Genomic DNA, 20939 nt, shown 5'->3' with positions numbered 1-20939 from the left:
CACATGAGCCCTTGTATTTAAAAGTTGATTGGCCCAAGGGCCTAGTGTTATTTCATTTTGGAGGAACATTCTTCTAAGTTGTGCAGCACTCTTCTGTCAGTAATCTGGGTTTGCTGTGAAGCTGAACATTGTGCCATTCAGTGTCAAGTGCCATAATGGCTGCCCATGGTGGGCAGTGTGTGGTGGAGCTCCCAGATTGGTTCAGGTTTGGGTGCAGGAGTGGCATCCACTTCCTAAACCACATGCCTTTATGAATTCTAAGAACCTGGAGAAATGACAAAAGTTACAGAAAGGCTTCAGGCCACTATGAGTCATGCTCGACTTGATGGCAATCATCAATAACAACACAACTTTAAAATAAGTTCTAATAATTTTTTGTAATATTTGCTTCCTGATCATTTCATTGTTTTATGATATTTTAAAGCAAGCATCAAACTGAGATAGGAGATGTTTAAAGCGAAATTGGTAAGTAAAAGCCAGTGTTTTTGTTATGGAAGAGAAAAAGAAGTTTCAAATTCCTTTTCTTCAGATTAATTGTCTTTATAAAATATGTGGAATATTATTTTTAAAAGAAAATATGATAGCAAAAATTTTAGTAGCCAACATTCACTATAAATTTTGTTATTCAGTTCATCTCATTTTGCAAAAATGGCAGATACCACTTTTGTGTTCAGACAGTAATAATAAAAGTCAAAACCATTGCCGTTGAGTCTGAACCAATAAGTGACCTTTCATTGGGTTTTCAAGGCTGTTCCTGGGAGGAGATTGCTTATCCTTCTCCTGAGAAATCTCTGGTGGATTCAAACTGGCAGAGAGATAAGGCTCTTGGGTTAGCAACACAATTTTCTGTGGCTGGTTGTTATTGTTGTGTGCTGTCCAGTCAAAACCTATTACAAAGTGACCTTGCAGTGGGTTTTCTGAGGCTGTAAATCACATGAAATGAGGTTGCCCATTCTTCTCCCTCTGAGCAGCTGGTGGATTCAAACTACTTGCCTTTGGGTCTGGTAGTACAATTCCCTACCCATTAGTCCACTGGAGTGCTCTCATACATATATAAGTTGTGTTACTGTTGTGCCATCGAGTCAAGTATGGTGCATAATGACACGATGAACAAGAGATCTGGACCCTGTCCTATCTTGTGCCACCCTCACCATCTGACACTGTCATTGTGTGCTGTCAAGTCGATATGGACCCACAGCTGACTCTCCAGCAGATTTTCAGAGGCAGTACATCATATGGGAGGAGACTGCCTATCCTTCTTCCACAGGGCAGCTGGTGGATTAGAATGTGCCTTTGGGAATGCTGCACGGCTTCTTCCTAAGAGGGCAGCAGAGCTCCCTGATGATGTAGACATATATCCTATGTCTGTATCTCGGACATGTTGTTGTTGTGGTCTACTGTAGAGTAGGAACCAACTCATAGCTGTCAGGTCTTCAGAGGCAGCTAATAGCATGGGAGGAGAGGGCCTATCCTTCTACCATGGAGCAGCTGGTCCACTCGAAGGACAGCTCAGCATCTTACCACTAAGGCCATAACTTATGCATCCATTTGAATATGTGTGTAAGCAGAGGAGGAGGCCCAAGCCTTCTCATGTCTTGATTCAGCTCTGAGAGAGCTCAGATTGGTACTTAACATCTCCAGACCCAACTTTCCACCTCCAAAAAATATGACAGTTGGTGCAGATTATCTCTAGGATCTCTTCCTGTGTGGAAATTCTGTAGGACTGAACAAAAGAGTTGTTAGGAGCTTGGTATTTGGGATCAGCCAATCAATCCTTCATTTGGGTTATTTTCTAGTCATTTACTAACTGTGCGTCCTTGGGCAAGTTATTTCCCCCTGAACCTCAATGTCTTACACTGTACGTGGGCAGAATGATGTAAAGATGGAGCATGATAATTTGGTATAAAGCCTGTGTGAGAGAGCAAAAGAATTTTATATTAATTGTGGAAAAAATAGATTTACAGAATTGCTTTTTTTGTTATAAAATATGAGGAATCTTCTTTTTTTATAGAAAATGCAAAACATAGGAAAATTTTTTGTTCTTAGTGAGTGCTCAGTAATGAAATGCGCTGTTCAGGTGATGATTATTTTCTTTACACAAACAATTCCCAGGGTGATTAGGGAAGTGCATGCCCCAGGATGGACTCACGTTCTGCTCAGGGTGATGGCTAGGTCTTTGTGTATAGGCCCAGCTGTTCCTGAGATGCAAGGTGTGGAGGTAGGAGATGTATGGATGGCTTCTCCCTTCCACCATGATGTGATGGAGGAATTCAGATGGCAAAGAGGTGACCTGTTGACTCCTTGGCTGACCTGTCTTCTGGGTTGACCTCTACAGCTCTTCTGTGACACTTCAAACTGCAGGAAGCCCAGTCCTGCAGCCTCCTCTGTTCTCCTGTTTCCACAAAATGAACAAACAGAAAGAGGTTGGAAAGTGAAAATGTTCATAAAGGTCAAAAGATTTTTCCATACTATAAGAGTTATAGTAACAAAATGTCACAAATTGGGTGGCTTACAAGAACAGAAACATATGGTCTCACAGTTCTAAGGTCTAGAAGTCCAAACTGAGGGGGCCCACCGGGCTGTATTCTCTCTGAAGGATCTTGGGGAAAATCCTTCCTTGAATTTTCCAGTTTCTGTAGAGCAGGTGTCTCTTGGTGGGTAGATGCATCCTCACACAACCATATTTTCCCTGTGTCTTTGTGTTTCTTCCCTTTGGGTGGCACAGATTAAACACACGTCTACTAACTGAATGTTACACCCAGGTGCTGCTTGGAAGAAAGGCCTGGCAACTGCTTCTGAAAGTTCACACCCATAAAAACTGTAGTGCACAGCTCTGCTCTGACGCACATGGGATTGTCTTGAGTCAGCATTGATTCAATAAAACTGGTTTAGTTTTGGGCTTTGTGACTGAAGCAAGACCCATCCTATACTGATGTGAGCTCATGTTAACCGGTACCTATTTAAATGCCTCTATTTACAAACTAAGGAGCTCTGGTGGCAGAGTCTGTGGCAGATTGTGTGGCAAATCCACCAGCAACTCCACAAGAAAAAGATGGGTAATCTCCTCTCATTTAATTTACAGCTTTGGAAACCCAGTGGAAGATCAGCCATGAATTGGTTCCAACTCAACAGCAATGCATTTTTGAGTTTGATTTCCAGACTACATCATGTTCATAGTTCATTGTGTACTGTCAAGTTGGAACCAAGCCATAGCTGACCCTCTGGCAGGTTTTCAGAGGCAGTTGATGGCACGGGAAGAGATTGCCCATCCTTCTCCCATGGAGCAGCTGGTCGCCTTGAACAGCATGTCTTTGGGATTGCAGCGCAGCTTCTTGACATGAAGCCCACCAGAGCTCCTTACCAGTGGTTATAGGACTTCAGTATATCATATCTTTGGGGATGTAGTTCAATCTCTAACACATACCTTGTTTGAGAATGTAGGACTCTCCTTCTTTTAATCTCCTTCCTCATCACTCACTATTTCCTTGACGTTATCATTTTCACCACATATCTGATCCCTTCTAGTAAGAATGGTGGTTTTACTGAGAGGAGGGCTTCTGGAAAAGTTTGTTTTTTTTTTTAAGTACAAGAATCCCATTTCTTGGGGGGATCGTTAATGTTTGCTGATTGAATATATAAGTGTTTCCCCATTTCTGGCCACCAGGCCCCATTTTCTCCTATTTATCTAGCCTCCGAGGGCCTGGGATACACTCACCTGAACTCTGCTCGTTTTCATTCTGTGCCCATGGTACTACCCCTCCCTCAAGCCATCATTAGCTTCTCAGGGCTGCTGTCACGAAACCCCTCAGGGCCCTTTTGTCCTAACCACCCTTATAGGATATTCACATGGGAAGAGATCCTGGAGACAACCTACATTTGTTGTTGTTGTTGTTGTTATGTGCCATCCAGTCACTTGCGACTCATAGCGACCCTATGTACAAAAGCTCTAAATGCCGTTCTATCCTGTGCCAACCTCACTGTCTCAAACACACTCATTCCCACCACTCCACTCACAGAATCAATCCATCTCATCAAGGGTCTTCCTCTCCTGCACCGTCCCTCCACTCTCCCAAACATGATGTCCCTCTCCAAGGACCAGTCCCTCTTTACACCATGCCCAAAGTATGTCAGGCGAAGCTTCAGAATCCTTGACTCCAAGGAGCATTCTGGCTTTACCTTCTCCAGGACAAACCTGTTTGTTCTCCTAGCAGTCCATGGTATATTCAACACTCATCTCCAACACCACAGCTCAAAGGCATCAATTCTCCTTCTATCTTCCCTATTCACTGTCCAACTCTCTGATGCATAGCACGTAATTGTGAAGACTATAGTCTGAATCAGGCACACCTTAGTCTCCAGCCTGACATGTTGCTCTTCAGTACTCTTGAGAGGTCCCTCACAGCTGATTTTCCCAATGCAATTTGTCTCCTGATTTCCTGGCTGCTGTTACCAAGAGTGTTGACTGTGGAGCCAAGCAAACTAAAACTGTTAACTATCTCAATCTCTTCACCATCCATACTGATGCTGCCAATTGGCCCAGTGGTGAGAATCCTTATCTTCTTGATGTTGAGCTTCAATCCATATAGGAGGCTGCAGTCCTTGACCTTCTGCAGCCAGTGCTTCAGGTCCTCCTCAGTTTCGGCAAGCAGGGTTGTGTCATCTGCATAACACAGTTTGTTGATGACTCTTCCACCAATCCTGATGCCACATTCTTCCTCGTACAGCCCAACGTCTCGGATGATCTGTTCTGCACACAGATTGAAAAGATATGGAGACAGAATACATTCCTGATGGACCCCCTTCTTGATTTTGAACCATGCAGTGTCCCCTTGCTTTGTTCTGACGACTGCCTCTTGGTCCAAGTATAGGTTTCACATTAGCACAATCAAATGTTCTGGGATTCCCATTCTTCTCAGAGTCAGCCATAGCTTGTTGTGATCCACGCAGGTAAAAGCCTTTTCATAGTCAATGAAGCACAGATAGACATTCTCCTGGTATTCTAATCATCTTATTTTTCAGAAGGGGAAAGTTATATCTGTAGATGTCAAGTACCAATCCCCGCACTCATAGGGCTGGATCAAGACACGAGAAGGCCTTAAGCACTGGTACTGTGTTTCTTCCTCCTCTGCTTTCACCCATATTCAGAAGGATGCACGAGTTATATTGTTGTTATGTCCCATCAAATCGCTTGAGATTCAGAGCGACCCTATGAACCCTGGCCTGTCCTGAGCCAATTTCTTTGTCTCTGACACACCCACCCCTGTTATACCAGTCACTGAGTTATATACACACATGCATATGTCAGAGATGGTGAGGATGGCACAAGATAGGACAGGGTTCAGGTCTGTTGTTCATAGAATCACTGTGCAGGAGTTTTCCTTGAATGCTCCGCATGGCCACCTCCCAACAGACCCCCTATCCCTGCCTCCTGCTGCTTCGGGCTGTCAACCCCTAGCTGCTGAGCAAGGATCCCTCTAACATAACCGGTCATTGTTCCTCTGTGTAATACTGCTGTCATCCAGAGAAAATTCATTTCCTGTTTCTGCCATCATTCAAAGTCCTTTCTGGCCTGTTGTCAGCTCACCTCTCCCATTGTCATGCCCTACCTCTCTCTCATACGCTCTCTTGCTTTCCTGGCATCCCAGTCACTTGGCATGCTGGCTCCCTTTCAAATATATCCCTAATTTATACCTCTTTGGGAAGGCATAAACTTGTTTTCTTCTTCCTTCTTTTTTTAATTTTTATAATTTTTTAATTATTATTTTTGTGTGTGTACTGTCAAATCAGAGTCTGACTGGTACAGGAGGAGATTGCCCCTCCTTCTCCAGCAGAGCATCTGGTGGATTCGAACTGCTCACCTCTGGGATTGCAGTGCAGCTTCTTGCCAGTAGGCCACCAGAGCTCTTTTTTTCTCCCCTTTTATTAAGAAAATGTTGGTAAGAATATCAGTCATTCCCACTGCTTGCTGACTGGGAACTGACTCATAAGTGACCCTCAGTGGCTTGTCCGGTGCTGTACTTTGCACGAAAGGAGGTTGTCCATCATTCTCCTGTGGAGCCACTGGGGGATCTGAACCACCAGAGAGTTGCAGCTTTTGGATTAGCAGTTAAACTGCCTACTGACAACACTACCAGATCTCCCTGGTAAGTTTACAAGGTATTTGCCATTCTACAATTGTCACTTGGAAGCAGGAGTGGAATCCACTTCCATAAATAGCTTGCCTCGGGAAACCCAATGAACCAGGAGAAAGGATGAAAGTCATACACGCAAGTGTCGAGGACTCTCGTTCATAGGGTCGCTATGAGTCGCCTATGACTCAACAGCACTTAACAATAGAGAGACCAGTTGGCCTAGTGGACCGAAAGTGATGCTACCAAGCCAAAAGTGGGTGACTTTAATCCATGCCCTTAAGGGCTGTCTTTAATAGTTTTTGGTGAAACATTCTTCTAGGTCGTATAGCCCTGGTGTGTCCACTTGCCCTACAGAGGTAACTGTGGTTGCTATGAAGCTGAACACTGTGACACTGATGTGTCAAATATGTTAATGGTTATCCATGGCAGACAGTGTTTGGTGGCACTCCCTGTTTAAAACAAGGTTGGAAGCAGGAATGGCATCCACTCCCGTAAATAGCTTGCCTCTGGGAAACCTATGACCCTGGAGAAAGGATGAAAGTCACGCAAGGTCAAGGACTCTTGTTCATAGGGTCGCTATGAGTTGCCTATGACTCAACGGCACTTAACAACAATTGTTACGGGTAAGGTGTAGCAGCATTAAATATGCTTATCCCATTGGCCAACTGTCTCCATTTCTGAATTTTCCCATCACTCTTAACAGAAAGCTCAATGTCCTCTCTGTGCTGAGCTTTCCTTTTCCAAAACCTTGCCCCTAACAACCACTGCTAAACTTTTGTCTTGTTATACCTAGTCTAGATAGTTCTTTAAGAGGATCCATGCAATATCTATCTTTTAATGATGAATTGTTGCCCCCACTCAGTGCCTTAGTTTATCTAGTGCTGCTATAACAGAACCACAAGTGCATGGCTTTAGCAAACAGCTGTTTTCTTTCATCATTTAGGAGGCTGGAAGTCTAGATGCAGAGCATTAGTTAGTTATTTCAAAGTCAAGTTTACTTTCTTTGTTGGCTCAAGAGGCAGGTCTTTATCTCCTTTGAACATCTGTGGCTCTATTGTTCCGTGGAAAGCTGTACATGTCATGGCATTCGTCTGGGTTTAGGAGCACAGGGACCCACTTCCAAAAGATAAACTCTTTTTTGGTATAGCAGGTCCCTCCTTTCTCAAGTCTGCCTCCTTTTATCTCCTGAAATCACAGGACCTCCTACCTAATCCCCTTGCACCTGACTGGTTGGCCACCACACAGGGAGGGATAGTTATATTATTGCATAAATGCCAAGCCACTGAGAACTGTCACAGAGTTAAATTGCCATGCCTCTTTGAAGAAGGGGAGACATCATTCAATCCATGACACTCTGTGTTATGTTTTCAAGGTCTATCCATGTTGTAGCATATTTTGGGAACGTCTCTGTTCCTTTGTAGAAGTTGTTTGTTTTGCTTCACGTTCCCTTCCTCACCTTTATCTCTGCCTGTTTTTCAGGCAACTGTTTTTCAGGGTCTATTTGAATGCCACCTCCTCGTCTGGGAGGCCATCCAAAGTCCTGGCTCTCCTAGACTCCTCGAGCTCTGGGCAGCTTGCCTCACATCATTCATCACACTGAATTGTAATGATTTATTTACATGTTTCTTTTTTCCCCCAGGGAGCTCCTTGGTGGCAGAGATCTGCTTTTTCATATTTGTATACTGAGTGTCCAGAGCATAGCAAGTGCTTAGTAAATATTTGTTATTGCAACTGTCCATCCAGCCTGTATCTGGTGCAGAATGTAGGGTTTTTAAGTACTGCTTGCTGTGTTTCCCAGAGGAGCTTGTGTGGGCAGGAGATGGCCCCTGTCTATTAGGAGCAATGTCAAATTCAAAACACTGGCCCTGGAATTAGATCCAGGTCCCAGGGTTTGGCTCTGCCATGAATGAACACTATGTAGCAAATAACTAACTTCTACCACCCAGACAGAGAGCTCTGGTGGCTTAGGGGTTAGGAATTGTGCTGCCAACCCAGAGGCAGATGGTTCAAATTCACCTGCTGCTCTGAGGAAGAAAGATGGGCCATTTCCTCTTGTGCAATTTGCTGCCTTTGAAAACCCACTAGTGGGTCAGCTATGAGTTGGTTCCAACCTAACAGTACTAAAAAACCCTGATCCTTAATCTGAAAAGTGATAATTACTTACCCCATTGAGTTGCTATGAGTATTAACTGAGAAATCAACTAGACCTAATAAAACCAAACTGAACCTAATCCACTGGTATTGGGTCAACCCTATAGGTATGAGTAGGACTATACACAGAGGTTCCAAGCAGACTGCTGCATCTTTCTCCGTTAGAACAGCTGGTGGATTTGATCCACTGACCTTTCAGTTAGCAGCCCAGGGCTTAATCTACTGTACCACAAGGGCTCCTAGTCAAAGTAAAAATGTCATTACCATAGAGTCAGAACCGACTCATAGTCAACCCTCCCGCCGGAGTTCCGGAGGCTGTAAATTGCGCTGGGAGAGATTGCCTGTCTTTCTCTCAAGGATCTGCCAGTGGAATAAACCGCTGAAGAAGGTATCACCTTTGGACAAGCAGCGCAGCTCTCTACCCACTAGGCCTCTAGAAGCTCCCAGCATTATTGTTATATACTGCCAAGTCAGAGCCGACCCACAGCTGACCCTCCAAAGGGTTTTCAGAGGCAGTAAATCACATGAAAGAAGATTGCCCATCTTTCTCCTGTGGAACAGCGAGTGGATTTGAGCAGCGTGCCTTCAGGTTGGCATCACAACTTCTTACCACTAGGCCACCATATGACCGACTCCCAGTGACCCTATAAACATCAGATCTGAATCTTGCCCTTTCCTAGAAGCACCCCGTAGATGATGGAGAGCATCACTGTCTAGTGTTGGGTGTAGAGGTTTCCTTAGAGCTGTCTCCAGCAGGTGGAGTCACCATGTGACCCGCTCAGCTGGCTCCATTCTTGGTGACGCATTGATGACAGAACAGCACTGTGCCCTGTCCTTTCCAGAGGTTGATTTTTCAGACATAAATTGCCAGGCCTTTCTTCTGAGACACTGCTGGGTAAACTTCCAAGTTTCTGGTTAGCAGCTGAGATGTTAACTGTTTGTAGCCCCCAGAGAAGCCTAGATGTCCCTAGGCAAGCTGGTTGCCCTCTCTGGCTTCAGAGGCTTGGAGCACATGGCCTCTGTGGGCCCCCCACGCTGGCTGTGCTGGGATCCTGGGGGGGCGGCCCTGAGCAGCAGTGTCCTGCAGGGTGAGACGAGTGAGGGCAGCAAAGAGTGCTCTGTGTCCAGCAGAGGGCCATGCCCAGCCCAGGCCGGAGGTGGGAGGGAGCGCTTGAGTCCACCGGGAGCGGGCAGGCGATGCCAGACTGTGGACTGGAGGCGGCCCCACAGGCCAGCTGCCACGCTCGCTTCTGCCCAGCAGCCCGGCTCCTGCCCTCACCTGCTCTGTCTGGGGCAGCTGCCTCTTGCACGTCTGGCCATGTGGCGCCTGTGGCCCCTGGCTGTCTCTCTTGCTGTGGTATTGAGTGTGGGGATAGGCAGTCACCATGCAACGGCCTTGGAGCAGCAGAGCCGACCCAAGAGGGGCACCGAAGATGAGGAGGCCAAGGGGGTGCAGCAGTATGTGCCCCAGGAGTGGGCTGAGTACCCTCGGCCCATCCATCCTGCTGGCCTGCAGCCCACCAAGCTCTTGGTGGCCACCAGCCCCAACCCAGACAAAGATGGGGGCACTGCAGGCAATGAGCAGGAGCTTCGGGGCAATCTGACAGGGATGCCAGGGCGGAGGCTGCAGATCCGGAACCCCCTGTACCCGGTGACCGAGAGCTCCTACAGTGCCTACGCCATCATGCTCCTGGCCCTGGTGGTGTTCGCCGTGGGCATCGTGGGCAACCTGTCTGTCATGTGCATAGTGTGGCACAGCTACTACCTGAAGAGCGCGTGGAATTCCATCCTGGCCAGCCTGGCACTCTGGGATTTCCTGGTCCTCTTCTTCTGCCTCCCGGTTGTCATCTTCAATGAGATCACGAAGCAGAGGCTGCTGGGTGACGTTTCCTGCCGCGCCGTGCCCTTCATGGAGGTGAGTGGGAGTCCGGGTGGGGCTGGAGAGCAAACTCCAAACAAGCACGGGGCTCCAAGTCGCCAACAGGACCCTGGAAATGGGACAAGTGGAGGAGCCCCGAGGTAGAGCTTTGCTCTCTCTGTTTTATAGTCTCTCCAACTTGGGGAAGGAAATGAACACAGTGTTGACTCCTGGGAGGCCAGAGGAGGCAGGCTGGAAGGAATGGTGGGTCAGGCAGGTGCAGGGCTCCTGGGCTCCAGCTCCACAGGGGTCTCTCCCTTTGAAAGTGGCTACAGTTCAGTTCTTTCTCCTTTTCTGTGCCTTCCCTGCCCCTCACCTGTTAGTCCACCTGAGAAATTGTTCTGTCCTTTGGTCATGCCTCCTCTTTCTCCCTCGGGTCTAACTGCAGCTGCCCCACACCTCAGCTCCCTGTCTCTACTCCCCACCCATCAAGTCAGTATCTTTCACTGTGAATGCAGCACCAGGAAGCCTGGCCCTTCCTTCCCTGCTGAGGGCTACCATCATAGGCCACCGTCACCAGCACCACTCTCCTAAGGCTGCTTTGAGGGGAAGAGCCGGCTCTGGGCTCTGGAGCTTACTGAGGGCTCTAGTCCCGGCACTGACCTCCTGGATATTGCTGGTCAGGTCAGCGCTCCTCTCCAATTTACTTCTTGAGCAGAGAGGCTGATGAGATGGCCCCTTCCGGCTCGGCCATTCTGTAATTCTAAGGTGCATGTCAAGTCCTCACCTTCTGGAAGCTTCTAAGTTAAGACTGTTTATGAGTGTGGATGATCGGGTTGATTGCACAGAGACAACGAGAACACAGCACAAATACACCAGTCTGTGTATCTGTGCAAGGCACAGCCGGCTCCCGCCTCTTTATGAGAATACAAATAAAAGAGCAGTCTTTTAGGATGTTGATCCTGTGGGTGTGTGTGACAGGGACAGGAGTGAGTGTGACTCCCTCCTACTGTTCCTCGTGGGAAAGGTTGTGAGACATGGGTGACTTGCTGGGCTGGAGAATGAATCAGGATCAGTCATCTGGACACAGATCTGATTCCAGCTTGGTCCCCAGTCCACTGAGTATTCCTGGAGATTTCATAGTTGGACACTTTCTGAGGCTCAGCTGTCAGTACCACCTTCTCCTGTCCTTTCCAGCTCAGGGAGAGCACCCAAGGGTGGCTGAAAGGTAGCAGGATGTGACAGAAGACCCTATGAATGGCTGTTTTACGTTTGTACTTACAGCACTGCTGGGCAGTGAGGCCAGAAAGTGTATCTGTTTGACACACCCAAATCTACCGCTATCAAGCCAATTTCAACTCATAGCAAGCCTGTAGGGCACAGCACTGACCCAGAAGATTTCTAAAGCCATTTATCTTAATGCAAACAGACTGTCATATCTTTACCCCATTTGGTAGATTTGAACCTCCAAACTTTTGGTTGGCAGCTGAATGTCTTAACCACTGCACCACCAGAGTTCCTCTTGTCAAACACAAAAATCCCAGCACACTGCCCACCATCAGTCAGGACCGACCCATGGCTGACCGTCTGGTGGGTTTTCAGAGGTTGTAATTCACCTGGGAGGCGATTGCCCGTCTTTCATCTGTGGCGTGACTGGCGGATCCAAGCTGCCGGTGAGGAGCCGCTGGGGGCTTAGAAGTGCAGCTCCCCATGGGCTGAGCCACCGGGGCTCCCCTGTTAACCACGAGGACCTGGGCACTGGGCAGACTCCAGCAGAACCCGGGTGTTGCCTCTCACAAGCTGAGTGACCTCAGTAAATTACTTAACCTGACTATGTTTTCTCACCTATCATTTGGGGTTGACAAAAATAGCAATAATGATAATTATTATTATTATTATAGAATTACTGAAAGATTGAATGGCCAATGATTATAGACTTAGAATTAATAAAATTAAATAAATGGTCCTTTTACTTGGGAATGATCTAGGCTGTGGAGGAGGGAGGCAGACCAGTGAGTGGGTCCCTCCAAGCCTGGCCCAGTGAACTGGGGGTCTCAGCTTATGTTCATCCTCTTTGGCCACCCCCCAGGCCTTCTGGGGGATGGAGATGATCCAGGAGTTGACAGCAAGCTCCTTTGAGGCTGAGTGATGGGGTGGGAGTTGAGAGACTAAGCAAACACTGATACAGAGAAGTGCTCTGGACGGGCTCCCAGGAGGGAACAGGGAAGGAACTTTGGAATATGATAAAGGTGTTTTCTGAGATATAATGAAAGGGGAGAGCATGGTGTTCTGCCCAAGACCCAAGGCTGCGCCTCCTCCGGCCCAGCACCCCCTGCCGAGAAGGGGGCACTTGCAAGGGCCCCTGGTGGCAGTGCTAACAAGCCGGTGCTTGTGTTCCCCCAGCAGAAAAGGGGAGAATTGGACATGAGGGGGCTCTGAAAGCAGTCCCTGAGTCTGGATGAGCGTCCTCTGATAGCTCCGGAGCATTCTTCTCTTCTGTTCTCTCTGACACTTTGTCCCCCTGCCGTTCTAGCTTCTTCCTCTTGGCTCCCCAGGTCATTTTTGTATGTGCTCAGTGAACAGTGTGGCTGGGCTGGGGCGCACGCGCTGATCTGGAGGGAGGCTACCCCCTTCCTGCACAGCAAGGCTGTGGGCCTGTGGGGACAGGGTCGGCTGGGTGGCTGTGTATGGGTGTACAAGCACGTGAGCAGCATGTACAGATGCCTGTGTGCTCCTGTGTCAGTGCTTTGTGGGTGTCCTTGTGTCAGTGCGTGGGGATGAGTGTGGCCAAGTGTAAACGAGCGATTGCGTTTGTGAGGATGTGTGATGTGCGTGAATGTGTGTGTGTGTAAGCCATTCCCCAAGGTCTTCCCGCCGTGCCCATAACAGGATGTTGTTGTTACATGCCATCTGCTCAGAATGGACCCTTAGCTGACCCTCCAGCACATTTTCAGAGGCTGCAAATGGCACAGGAGAAGGTTGCCCATCTTTCTCCTACAAAGAGGATTTGAATCATCTACATTTGATGTGACAGCAGAATCTGCAGGGACTCAAAACTCCCCCTCTCTTTGTCTGGATCCTCTTTATTTTTTAAAAGTTTCTTATTATGTTTTTATTTGAGTGACAGTTTACAAATAATATTGATGTTTCATTCAGTCATTAATAGGCATGTTGCTTTATATAGCATTAATTGCAATTCTGAATTGTTTTTCCCCTTAAAGACAATTTTCCAGTCTTACAGAGAAGGTAAGGTGGTCTGTACTGTGGTGGCACAGTATATAGTGTGTTGGGTTGCTAGCTGAAAGGTTGATGGTTCAAATGCATCAAGTGCTCCACTGGGGAAATATGGGCAGTCTCCTCCCATAAAGATGTACAGCCTCAGAAACCCGAAGGAGGGTCGCTCTGGCACCCACGACAGTCAACTTCTAGCCAGAGAGAAAAAGCAGCAAGGGAAAGATCTTGGGCAGGTTACTCATGCAGCCTGAGCCTCAGCATCATCTTACGTTGTGAACTGATTTGTTGCAAGGAGCTGACAAGATGTCATATGTGAAGAGTCTGGCCTGCAGTAGAAGAAACCAACCCTGCCTCTCATGATTCCCACTCATGGTAGGAACCCTGTGTGCAGCAGAGCAGCACTATTCAGAAGGCTTTTCTTTCTAGAAGCAGATTGCCAGACTTTTCTTCTGCTGCACCGTTAGGTGGGTTGGAACCACCAAGCTTTAGTATGTGTGCAAATTGTGCCAATCAGAGGCTTTTGACATATAGGAAATGCTCACTGATTGGTGGTTACAGCAGAACTTGGGTGGCATGGTCTGTAGGGCGTTGCACTGCTAACCCAAGGGGCCATGCCTCTCTGGTGGTTCAAATCCATCACTCGCTCCTCTGTAGAAAGATGGGCAATCTCCTAGCACTCGATTTACAGCCTTGGAAAGCCCACCAGAGAATCAGGTGTGAATCAGGTCTGACTGGACTGACAGCAATGAGAATGAGAGAGACAGATATAGTAATGATTTCCTTAAATTCCTTAAAAAGAGAAATACATGAACTTTGTAAGTAAGCCAGTATAAAATACAAATTTCTATTTAAAAAAATGGAAATAATCTCACTAAAGGTTCTGAAGACAAAGTAATACAAGGGTTTTGCTTTTTTTTTTTCTTTTTGGTTTTGATTTGGTTTTTTTAATATCATTCTCTCAGCCTGTTCTAGGAAATCAACAACTCCAAAATTAACTCCAAACTCACTCCTGCTGCAAGTTCTTCATCTGACTAAACCAGGAGCCAGGGTATTTTCCCTTGTCTTTTTTTGGGGGGCAGGGGGCAGGGGAGGTTCTCATTTCCCCCCCTCCTTGTTGTGTGCTGTCGATTTGGATCCGACTGGCACAGGAGGAGATTGCCCCTCCTTCTCCAGCAGAACGTCTGGTAGATTTGAACCGCATACCTTTGGGATTGCCGTGCAGCTTCTTGCCACTAGGCCACCAGACCTCCCTTTTCCTTGTCTTGACAGCCGTTTTGACCAAATCCTTTTGTCTTCTCCTACATCATCCCCACAGGTCTCCTCTCTGGGCGTCACCACCTTCAGCCTCTGTGCCCTGGGCATTGACCGCTTCCACGTGGCCACCAGCACCCTGCCCAAGGTGAGGCCCATCGAGCGGTGCCAATCCATCCTGGCCAAGCTGGCTGTCATCTGGGTGGGCTCCATGACGCTGGCCGTGCCCGAGCTCCTGTTATGGCAGCTGGCACAGGAGCCTGCCCCCGTCTCGGGCACCGTGGACTCCTGCATCATGAAGCCTTTGGCCAGCCTGCCTGAGTCCCTCTACTCACTGGTGATGACCTATCAGAACGCCCGCATGTGGTGGTATTTTGGCTGCTACTTCTGCCTGCCCATCCTCTTCACGGTCACCTGCCAGCTGGTGACGTGGCGGGTGCGGGGCCCTCCGGGGAGGAAGCCGGAGTGCCGGGCGAGCCAGCACGGGCAGTGTGAGAGCCAGCTCAACAGCACGGTGGTGGGCCTGACGGTGCTGTACGCCTTCTGCACCCTCCCGGAGAACGTCTGCAACCTCGTGGTGGCTTACCTCTCCACCGAGCTCACCCGTCAGACCCTGGACCTCCTGGGCCTCATCAACCAGTTCTCCACCTTCTTCAAGGGCGCCATCACGCCGGTCCTCCTCCTGTGCATCTGCAGGCCGCTGGGCCAGGCCTTCCTGGATTGCTGCTGTTGCTGCTGCTGCGAGGAGTGTGGGGTCTCGGAGGCCACAGCCGCCAACGGCTCGGACAACAAGCTCAAGACGGAGATGTCTTCCTCCATCTACTTCCACAAGCCCAGGGAGTCTCCCCCGCTCCTGCCCCTGGGCACACCGTGCTGAGGCCAGGCCGGGGCTGGGAGGCACAGAGCAGGGCCAGAGGGAGCGAGGAGAGGCACCACCTCCAGCCTGGGCCTGCTAGGTCCTGCTTTGCTGCACCCGTCTTGCTGACTGGAAAGGAACTGGATTTCCCTTGTTGAGCTTTGGCCATGTTAACTTCTCCTGAAGCAGGGCCTCTTCCGTCAATCCGAGGGACCTCCCTGCCCTGTTTTTTTCAACTGGTGGACAATGTTGCTTCTAGGTCCTTAGAAATTCCCAGAAACTCTTAGTCCTGCCTGCTGGGAGTCAGAACCTGACCATCACCTACCCTCTCTTGGTTCCAACTGTACTTCTCTCTCTTTGCCATAGGACTTGGGTCTGTAATTTAGTTGTACCCTTGCCAAGTGCCTTCTCTACGTCCCACCCTGTGTCCTGGCTTAGGGGCCCTTTGGGGATCCACCCAGGTTGACCTGGTTCTCGTTTCTCTGGAATGGACCTGTCTTGGCTCTGATGATTGCGCTTCTCATAGAGATCTCTCCTTTCTCCTCCTCGGTCTGAGGTCCCCTGGGTTGTCCTGTCCCAACCTTCCCCAGTAGGTGCTTCTTTGTAGATCTTTCCTGGAAAACAATAAACTAGATAGAACTAACTATATCTTGCACACTAGACTCTCTTGAACCACTTCCTGGTAGAGTCCAGATGCTCCAGGGGCTGACGGGGCCAGGCAGTAGTCTGTGGGGGATTCCTCCTGAACACTTTTAACCCCTCCTTGTCTGGGGCCCTCACAGAGGTGGTCCCACACAACTAAGTGGTTATGTGGGCTCTTTGGGTTTTATGACTTTTGAGAAACAGAGGATGGAGGGCTTGGGAAGGTTGTAAGACTAAGTCTTCATCTTGTCCTATAACTCAGTGATCCCCAGGAAGGCAAGAGGCTGCCAACTGGCCCCCCCTGGAGCCCCCACCCTCTCTCTCCACAGAGCACTCGCTGGAAGGGAGCCAATGGCCTTCCCTCATGTGTCCCCGGGGCTCCGGGTCTCTCTGCCTGAGAGCTGCTCTTGTTCGGCTTCTTAGAATGGCCTGTTTGGCCTGCAGACGGCCCAGCTGCCTGTCCCCTGCCTTCCCCCACCCTGCTCCCCAACCACTCTCCTTCCTGCCAGAGCATCATCCTGCTCCCAACAGACCCTCAGCTCCTCTCGCTGGTCATCCATCCTTGGAGACCCAGCTCCACTGCTCAGGACCCTTCCAAAAGACAAATTTTGCCCTGTTTGGTCACAACAGAAGCTGACACAACACTGACCAGAAGTGACACGTCCACTATGCACCTGCACCCCCTGCCACACAGAAGGTCAGCTTTCTCCAGAATAAGCCTGTCCTGTCTGAAACTCAGCTCTGGGGCTCATCCCAGAGACCTCAATCCACCAGGCCCACCTAGGACATCAGCATGGGGGCTCAGGAAGGGACCTACGGGAGTGTAGGGGCAGGGGTTCATGACTACCCTCAGGGGCCATTCTCTGTCCACCAACCACACCCCTTGGCCTCAGCCTGCCCTGTGCCCGAGCCCCCCACCTCTTTCTCCTGGGGATCTTAAAGGCCTTGTTCTCTCTCCCTGGCATCCACCCCCAGGGCCGGGGATGCCGCCAAGAGAGAGGGAGGCGTTGCTAGGTGACAGCACTGCCATGCGCACACCCTTTGTGCTGAGGAATGACACCCACCCTCCTCTCAGCAGACCTGTTGCCACAGTGACTGAAGCCTGTAGCTCTGTCTGCAGAAACTTAAGATGGGTAGGGGGATCGGGCTGGAGAAGGGCAAGAGCAGCACGCTGGAGAGGGGATCAAAGGCCAGCTTGCTCCAGAGGCACCAGGGCTGCTTCCTCCCTGTTTTCCCAACAGCCCTTCCCTGCCCACTGATGACTTCTGAAGTGAAATGGGTGAACTGAGGTGAAGTTCGGGACAGGGAGGGCTGAGGACGGAAGGCATGGGACAAGGAGGGGGGCCATGTCAGCATCCTATCTGGGGGGCCTCTTCCACAAAGGACATCCCCTGCCATGCTGGTTGGCCAGCTCAGAGCTAACGGGGAGAGATGGTGGCTCTGAGGCCTGGCCACCACCACTGCCTCCGGAGCCTGCCAACGTGAATGGCTTGTGGAATTAGTCAGCTGGCCAGTGAGACCTTGGGAAAGAGACACTGTCCTTCCAGCCTGGGCCAGCTGGGGGAACAATGCGGGGTTTGTTGTTTAAGGGTCTGATGGCTGCTTGGACCCAGGCGTGGGGGGCGGGGCACAGATTGGCACAGTGATGAGCAATGGATTTGAACTGGGATCCTCAGAGGCTGTGTTAACACGCTTATCACTCTGCTCAGGGCAGATTCTAGACTAGCCCTTTGACCCTAGTGCCAGGGCTGGGGTGAATCCACTGTGCTCCCCACCTCAGGGTGAACAAGATCACATGCACTTTGGAGTGAGAATAATATTGACCCCAGCTCCACCATTTCTTACGGGGCCTGACCTAAGTTACTGAGCCTTTAATCTGTTTCTTCATTCTCATCAACCTGAATTATCCTTCCTTCTCAGAGGGCTAACATCATTAAATGAGACAAAAATCTATAAAGCCTCTGGCAAGACGCCTGGTGCCTTTTTGTCTTTCTGTCCCTTTGGGAATCAGTTTTCCTGTACTACAGAGGAGGCTTGGCCAGAAGAGTCTTCCATTCACCAAGGTCTTGGCACTGCAGCCAGCTCCAAAAGTGATTTACACATCTTCACAGTCGACGTTGACAGTCCTTGAAGTCCTCTTCTGTACCTAAAATGCACATTGGCTGCTGACGGAAAGGTCAGTGGTTCACATTCATATGCCGCTCTGTACTGGAAAGATGGGCAATTTCTGCCCATGAAGATTTACAGCCTCTGAAACATGATGGGGGTGGAGGGACACGAGTCAGATTCTACTCAATGGCAGTGGGATTTGTTCTGTGTCGTTTGGGGTTTTTGTGTTTTTTGGTTTTTTTTAATATGCACAGGCAGTGGTGGTTCAATGGCTCTGCCTTCTTTTAGTGACACCTAGAATCTATTTATCGCTAATGTATGGCCACTACCTATCTGCCAGTGCAGGCCTCAGTGTTGCTGAACACATTTCAGCAGAACTTCCAGATTAATCACAGTAGGAAGAAAGGCCTGGTGACTGACTTCTGAAAACCCACCACCGAAAACTTACCAACCACAAGACTGAGTTGCAACTAATCTTGAGGATTGGGGCAGCAGGTTTTATTGCTGGGGCCAATTCCACGTCAGGTAACAGTGACCGAGACAGTGGTAGAATGATGCTTACTTGCTGGTGACAGCTTAAGTCTTCTCCCTCATTGGTGGATCATGGCACCTGAAGTGTCCCCCGCTTCCTACTCCTGGGGTGAAAGGACTGTGGCTGCTCCCCCAGGCTTCCAGACAAGAGCAAACTCTGTCACCCCTGCAGGAGACAGGGCCTGGTTCAGCTTCGGCCTCCTTGACCCAGGGCATGGTTTCTCTTCCTTAGCATTTGGAAGGCACACTAGAATCATTTAGCTCCATTGGCCTCAGTCTTTCCTGAAGCTCTTCTGGTGACAGGGCACTTCCTCTCCAGAAAGGGCATGTTACTCTTACAACACTAATGATTATAAAGTGCCTCTGAAGAACAAGAGGCAGGGGAAGTGGAGTGCAACAGGGAACGAATGAATCCGGACTCTGTCAGAAGCTACAGCTTCTAGAAGGAAAACCACAACCCCTCCTGCCGCAGGAGAGGGATGGGGTGTTCTGCAGGGGCCTGCTCCATTTTCCTGGGTGAAGGGGAGGCTGCCGGAGGTGGAGCAGGGAGAGGCGGGGCTTAGTGTAAAACTGGGTCAAGATGGCCTCAGATTTGAGGAAGCAGGCCCCGCCTGCTGAGGCAGCAGCTGTGGGCAGTCCAGAGAAAGACGGGCCAGAGACATCCAGGAGGGGCCTCCAGGAAGGGACTCTTTGACTGGACAGGAGTGAGGGATTGGACACTTCAAGGAAGCCAGTAGCATTGTAATCAACAGAGAAGTGAGTGAAGAGGGGAAGCCATCAACACAGGAGGGCAGGGAAGCTGGCTCTGGGTAAGGACTGGGACTGGGGTGAGAACAAGGGTTCAGGAACCTGCCTAGATCTGGCTACAGGTGAGGCTTCCTGAGCCTGGAGAAATGGGACAGACCGAGGGCCTCAGAGAGACAAGTAACTCAGGCCTGGGGCCTGAGAACTGAAACTGGGGCCCAAGACCCAAGTCCAGAATGGCCTGGTGGCCCGGTGGTAAGAAACTGTGCTGCAATCCTAAAGGCAAGCAGTTCAAATCCACCAGCTGCTCTGCGGGACAAAGATGGACAATCTCCTGAGTGATTAAACAGCATCTGAAAACCCACCGGAGGCAGCTGTGGGTCGGTTCTGGCTCGATGGTACACAGTAACAAGAAGGTCCACTTCAAAATCCCTGGAGGCTCAGTGGTTATATGATTGGCTGCTAAGAGAAGGGAACCAAGATGAGACAGCCCATTTCCACAAAGATCCCAGCCTTGCAAACCCTCGTTTTGTCCTGTGGGGCCCCTGTGAGTCAGAATTGACAACAGTAGCACCGAGTTTTCTGTTTGGCCAAAGCTCCACGTGGCAGCTATGAGCTTGAGGCTGGGATCACAAGCAAGTCCAAAGAGAGAGTGAGGAGGAGGCAAAGCAGGAGCTCCCCCCAAGCCGGGGAGGGCGGGCTTGTGAGGGCCATTGTGTGCCCATCACCAGCACACGCCCCCTCAGTGGCGGGTCTCCAGGGGCGTGCCAGCCATTCCAAACCAGCTATGGAAAAATAACTTGCACCACACACACCCCCAACACAAAATTGGTAATTTATTGTTGTTATTGTTATTATCAGGAGGCAAAAAAAAAATGTACAGTTACAAGAATCATTTTCCAAACAGAGGTTAAATATGAGCTGAAAAGTGTAAAAAAAGGAAGAGGAACATCACTTTACAAATTATTAAATTAAACAAACAAAACAAAACAAAACCCAAAGAACCAACCCCCCCATGCTGAGTTCTCTCCTTGTGCAACTCTGCAAAATGAGAACAGAATGAGGTGGGCCATGGAGGTGGGGCCCAGGGACAGGGCAGGAGCTGAGGCCAGGGACAGGCAGGAGGCGGCTGGGGGGATGGCAAGGATGCTGGATTCCTGTCCCTTAGGCCTGGTGGTCTCGGCACTCGGTGCCTGGTGGCCCCACCACGGCTGAGGGCAGAGAGGAGGTGCTTGTGGAGGCTCCTGCCAGCCTGAGGCCTTCAAGCCTACAGGGACAGGCCAGAATGAGAGGTGGGAACCAGCAGGACGTGGGGACGGCCGCCAGTGCCCAGGCTGGTACCTGCTCCAGGGGCCGGCTCCACCTTTCCTCATCTGAACTTGCCCCAGGTCCATCCTGCATCTCCTTCCTTCTCTCCAGACTGACCCCCTCC

The 20939-nt window shown here is 49.7% G+C and overlaps 1 protein-coding gene across 1 annotated transcript; it reads left to right on the top strand.

Annotated features, from left to right (window-relative positions):
- The first annotated feature begins 9517 nt into the window (after positions 1-9517).
- On the top strand, positions 9518-15646 carry GPR37L1 (G protein-coupled receptor 37 like 1). The gene is made up of 2 exons (XM_006890537.1): positions 9518-10197; positions 14690-15646. Exons 1-2 carry the CDS (start codon positions 9601-9603, stop codon positions 15500-15502), a joined length of 1410 nt encoding a protein of 469 aa, XP_006890599.1. The 5' UTR covers positions 9518-9600; the 3' UTR covers positions 15503-15646.
- Positions 15647-20939: the final 5293 nt, after the last annotated feature.

Source organism: Elephantulus edwardii, unplaced genomic scaffold, assembly GCF_000299155.1.
Source record: "Elephantulus edwardii isolate Elephantulus edwardi_28Jun2011 unplaced genomic scaffold, EleEdw1.0 scaffold00090, whole genome shotgun sequence".
Classification (NCBI taxonomy): Eukaryota; Metazoa; Chordata; class Mammalia; order Macroscelidea; family Macroscelididae; genus Elephantulus; species Elephantulus edwardii.
The sequence above is the reverse complement of the archived record's forward strand: the minus strand, read 5'-3'. Positions and strand labels throughout refer to the sequence as shown.

What these genes read in the sequence shown, in the direction of transcription:
- GPR37L1 (XM_006890537.1), top strand. Translation starts at nt 9,601, where the DNA reads ATGTGGCGCCTGTGGCCCCTGGCTGTCTCTCTTGCTGTGGTATTGAGT. An exon ending in GCGCCGTGCCCTTCATGGAG is followed by an intron (nt 10,198 to 14,689) that starts GTGAGTGGGAGT and finishes TCATCCCCACAG; the next exon opens with GTCTCCTCTCTGGGCGTCAC.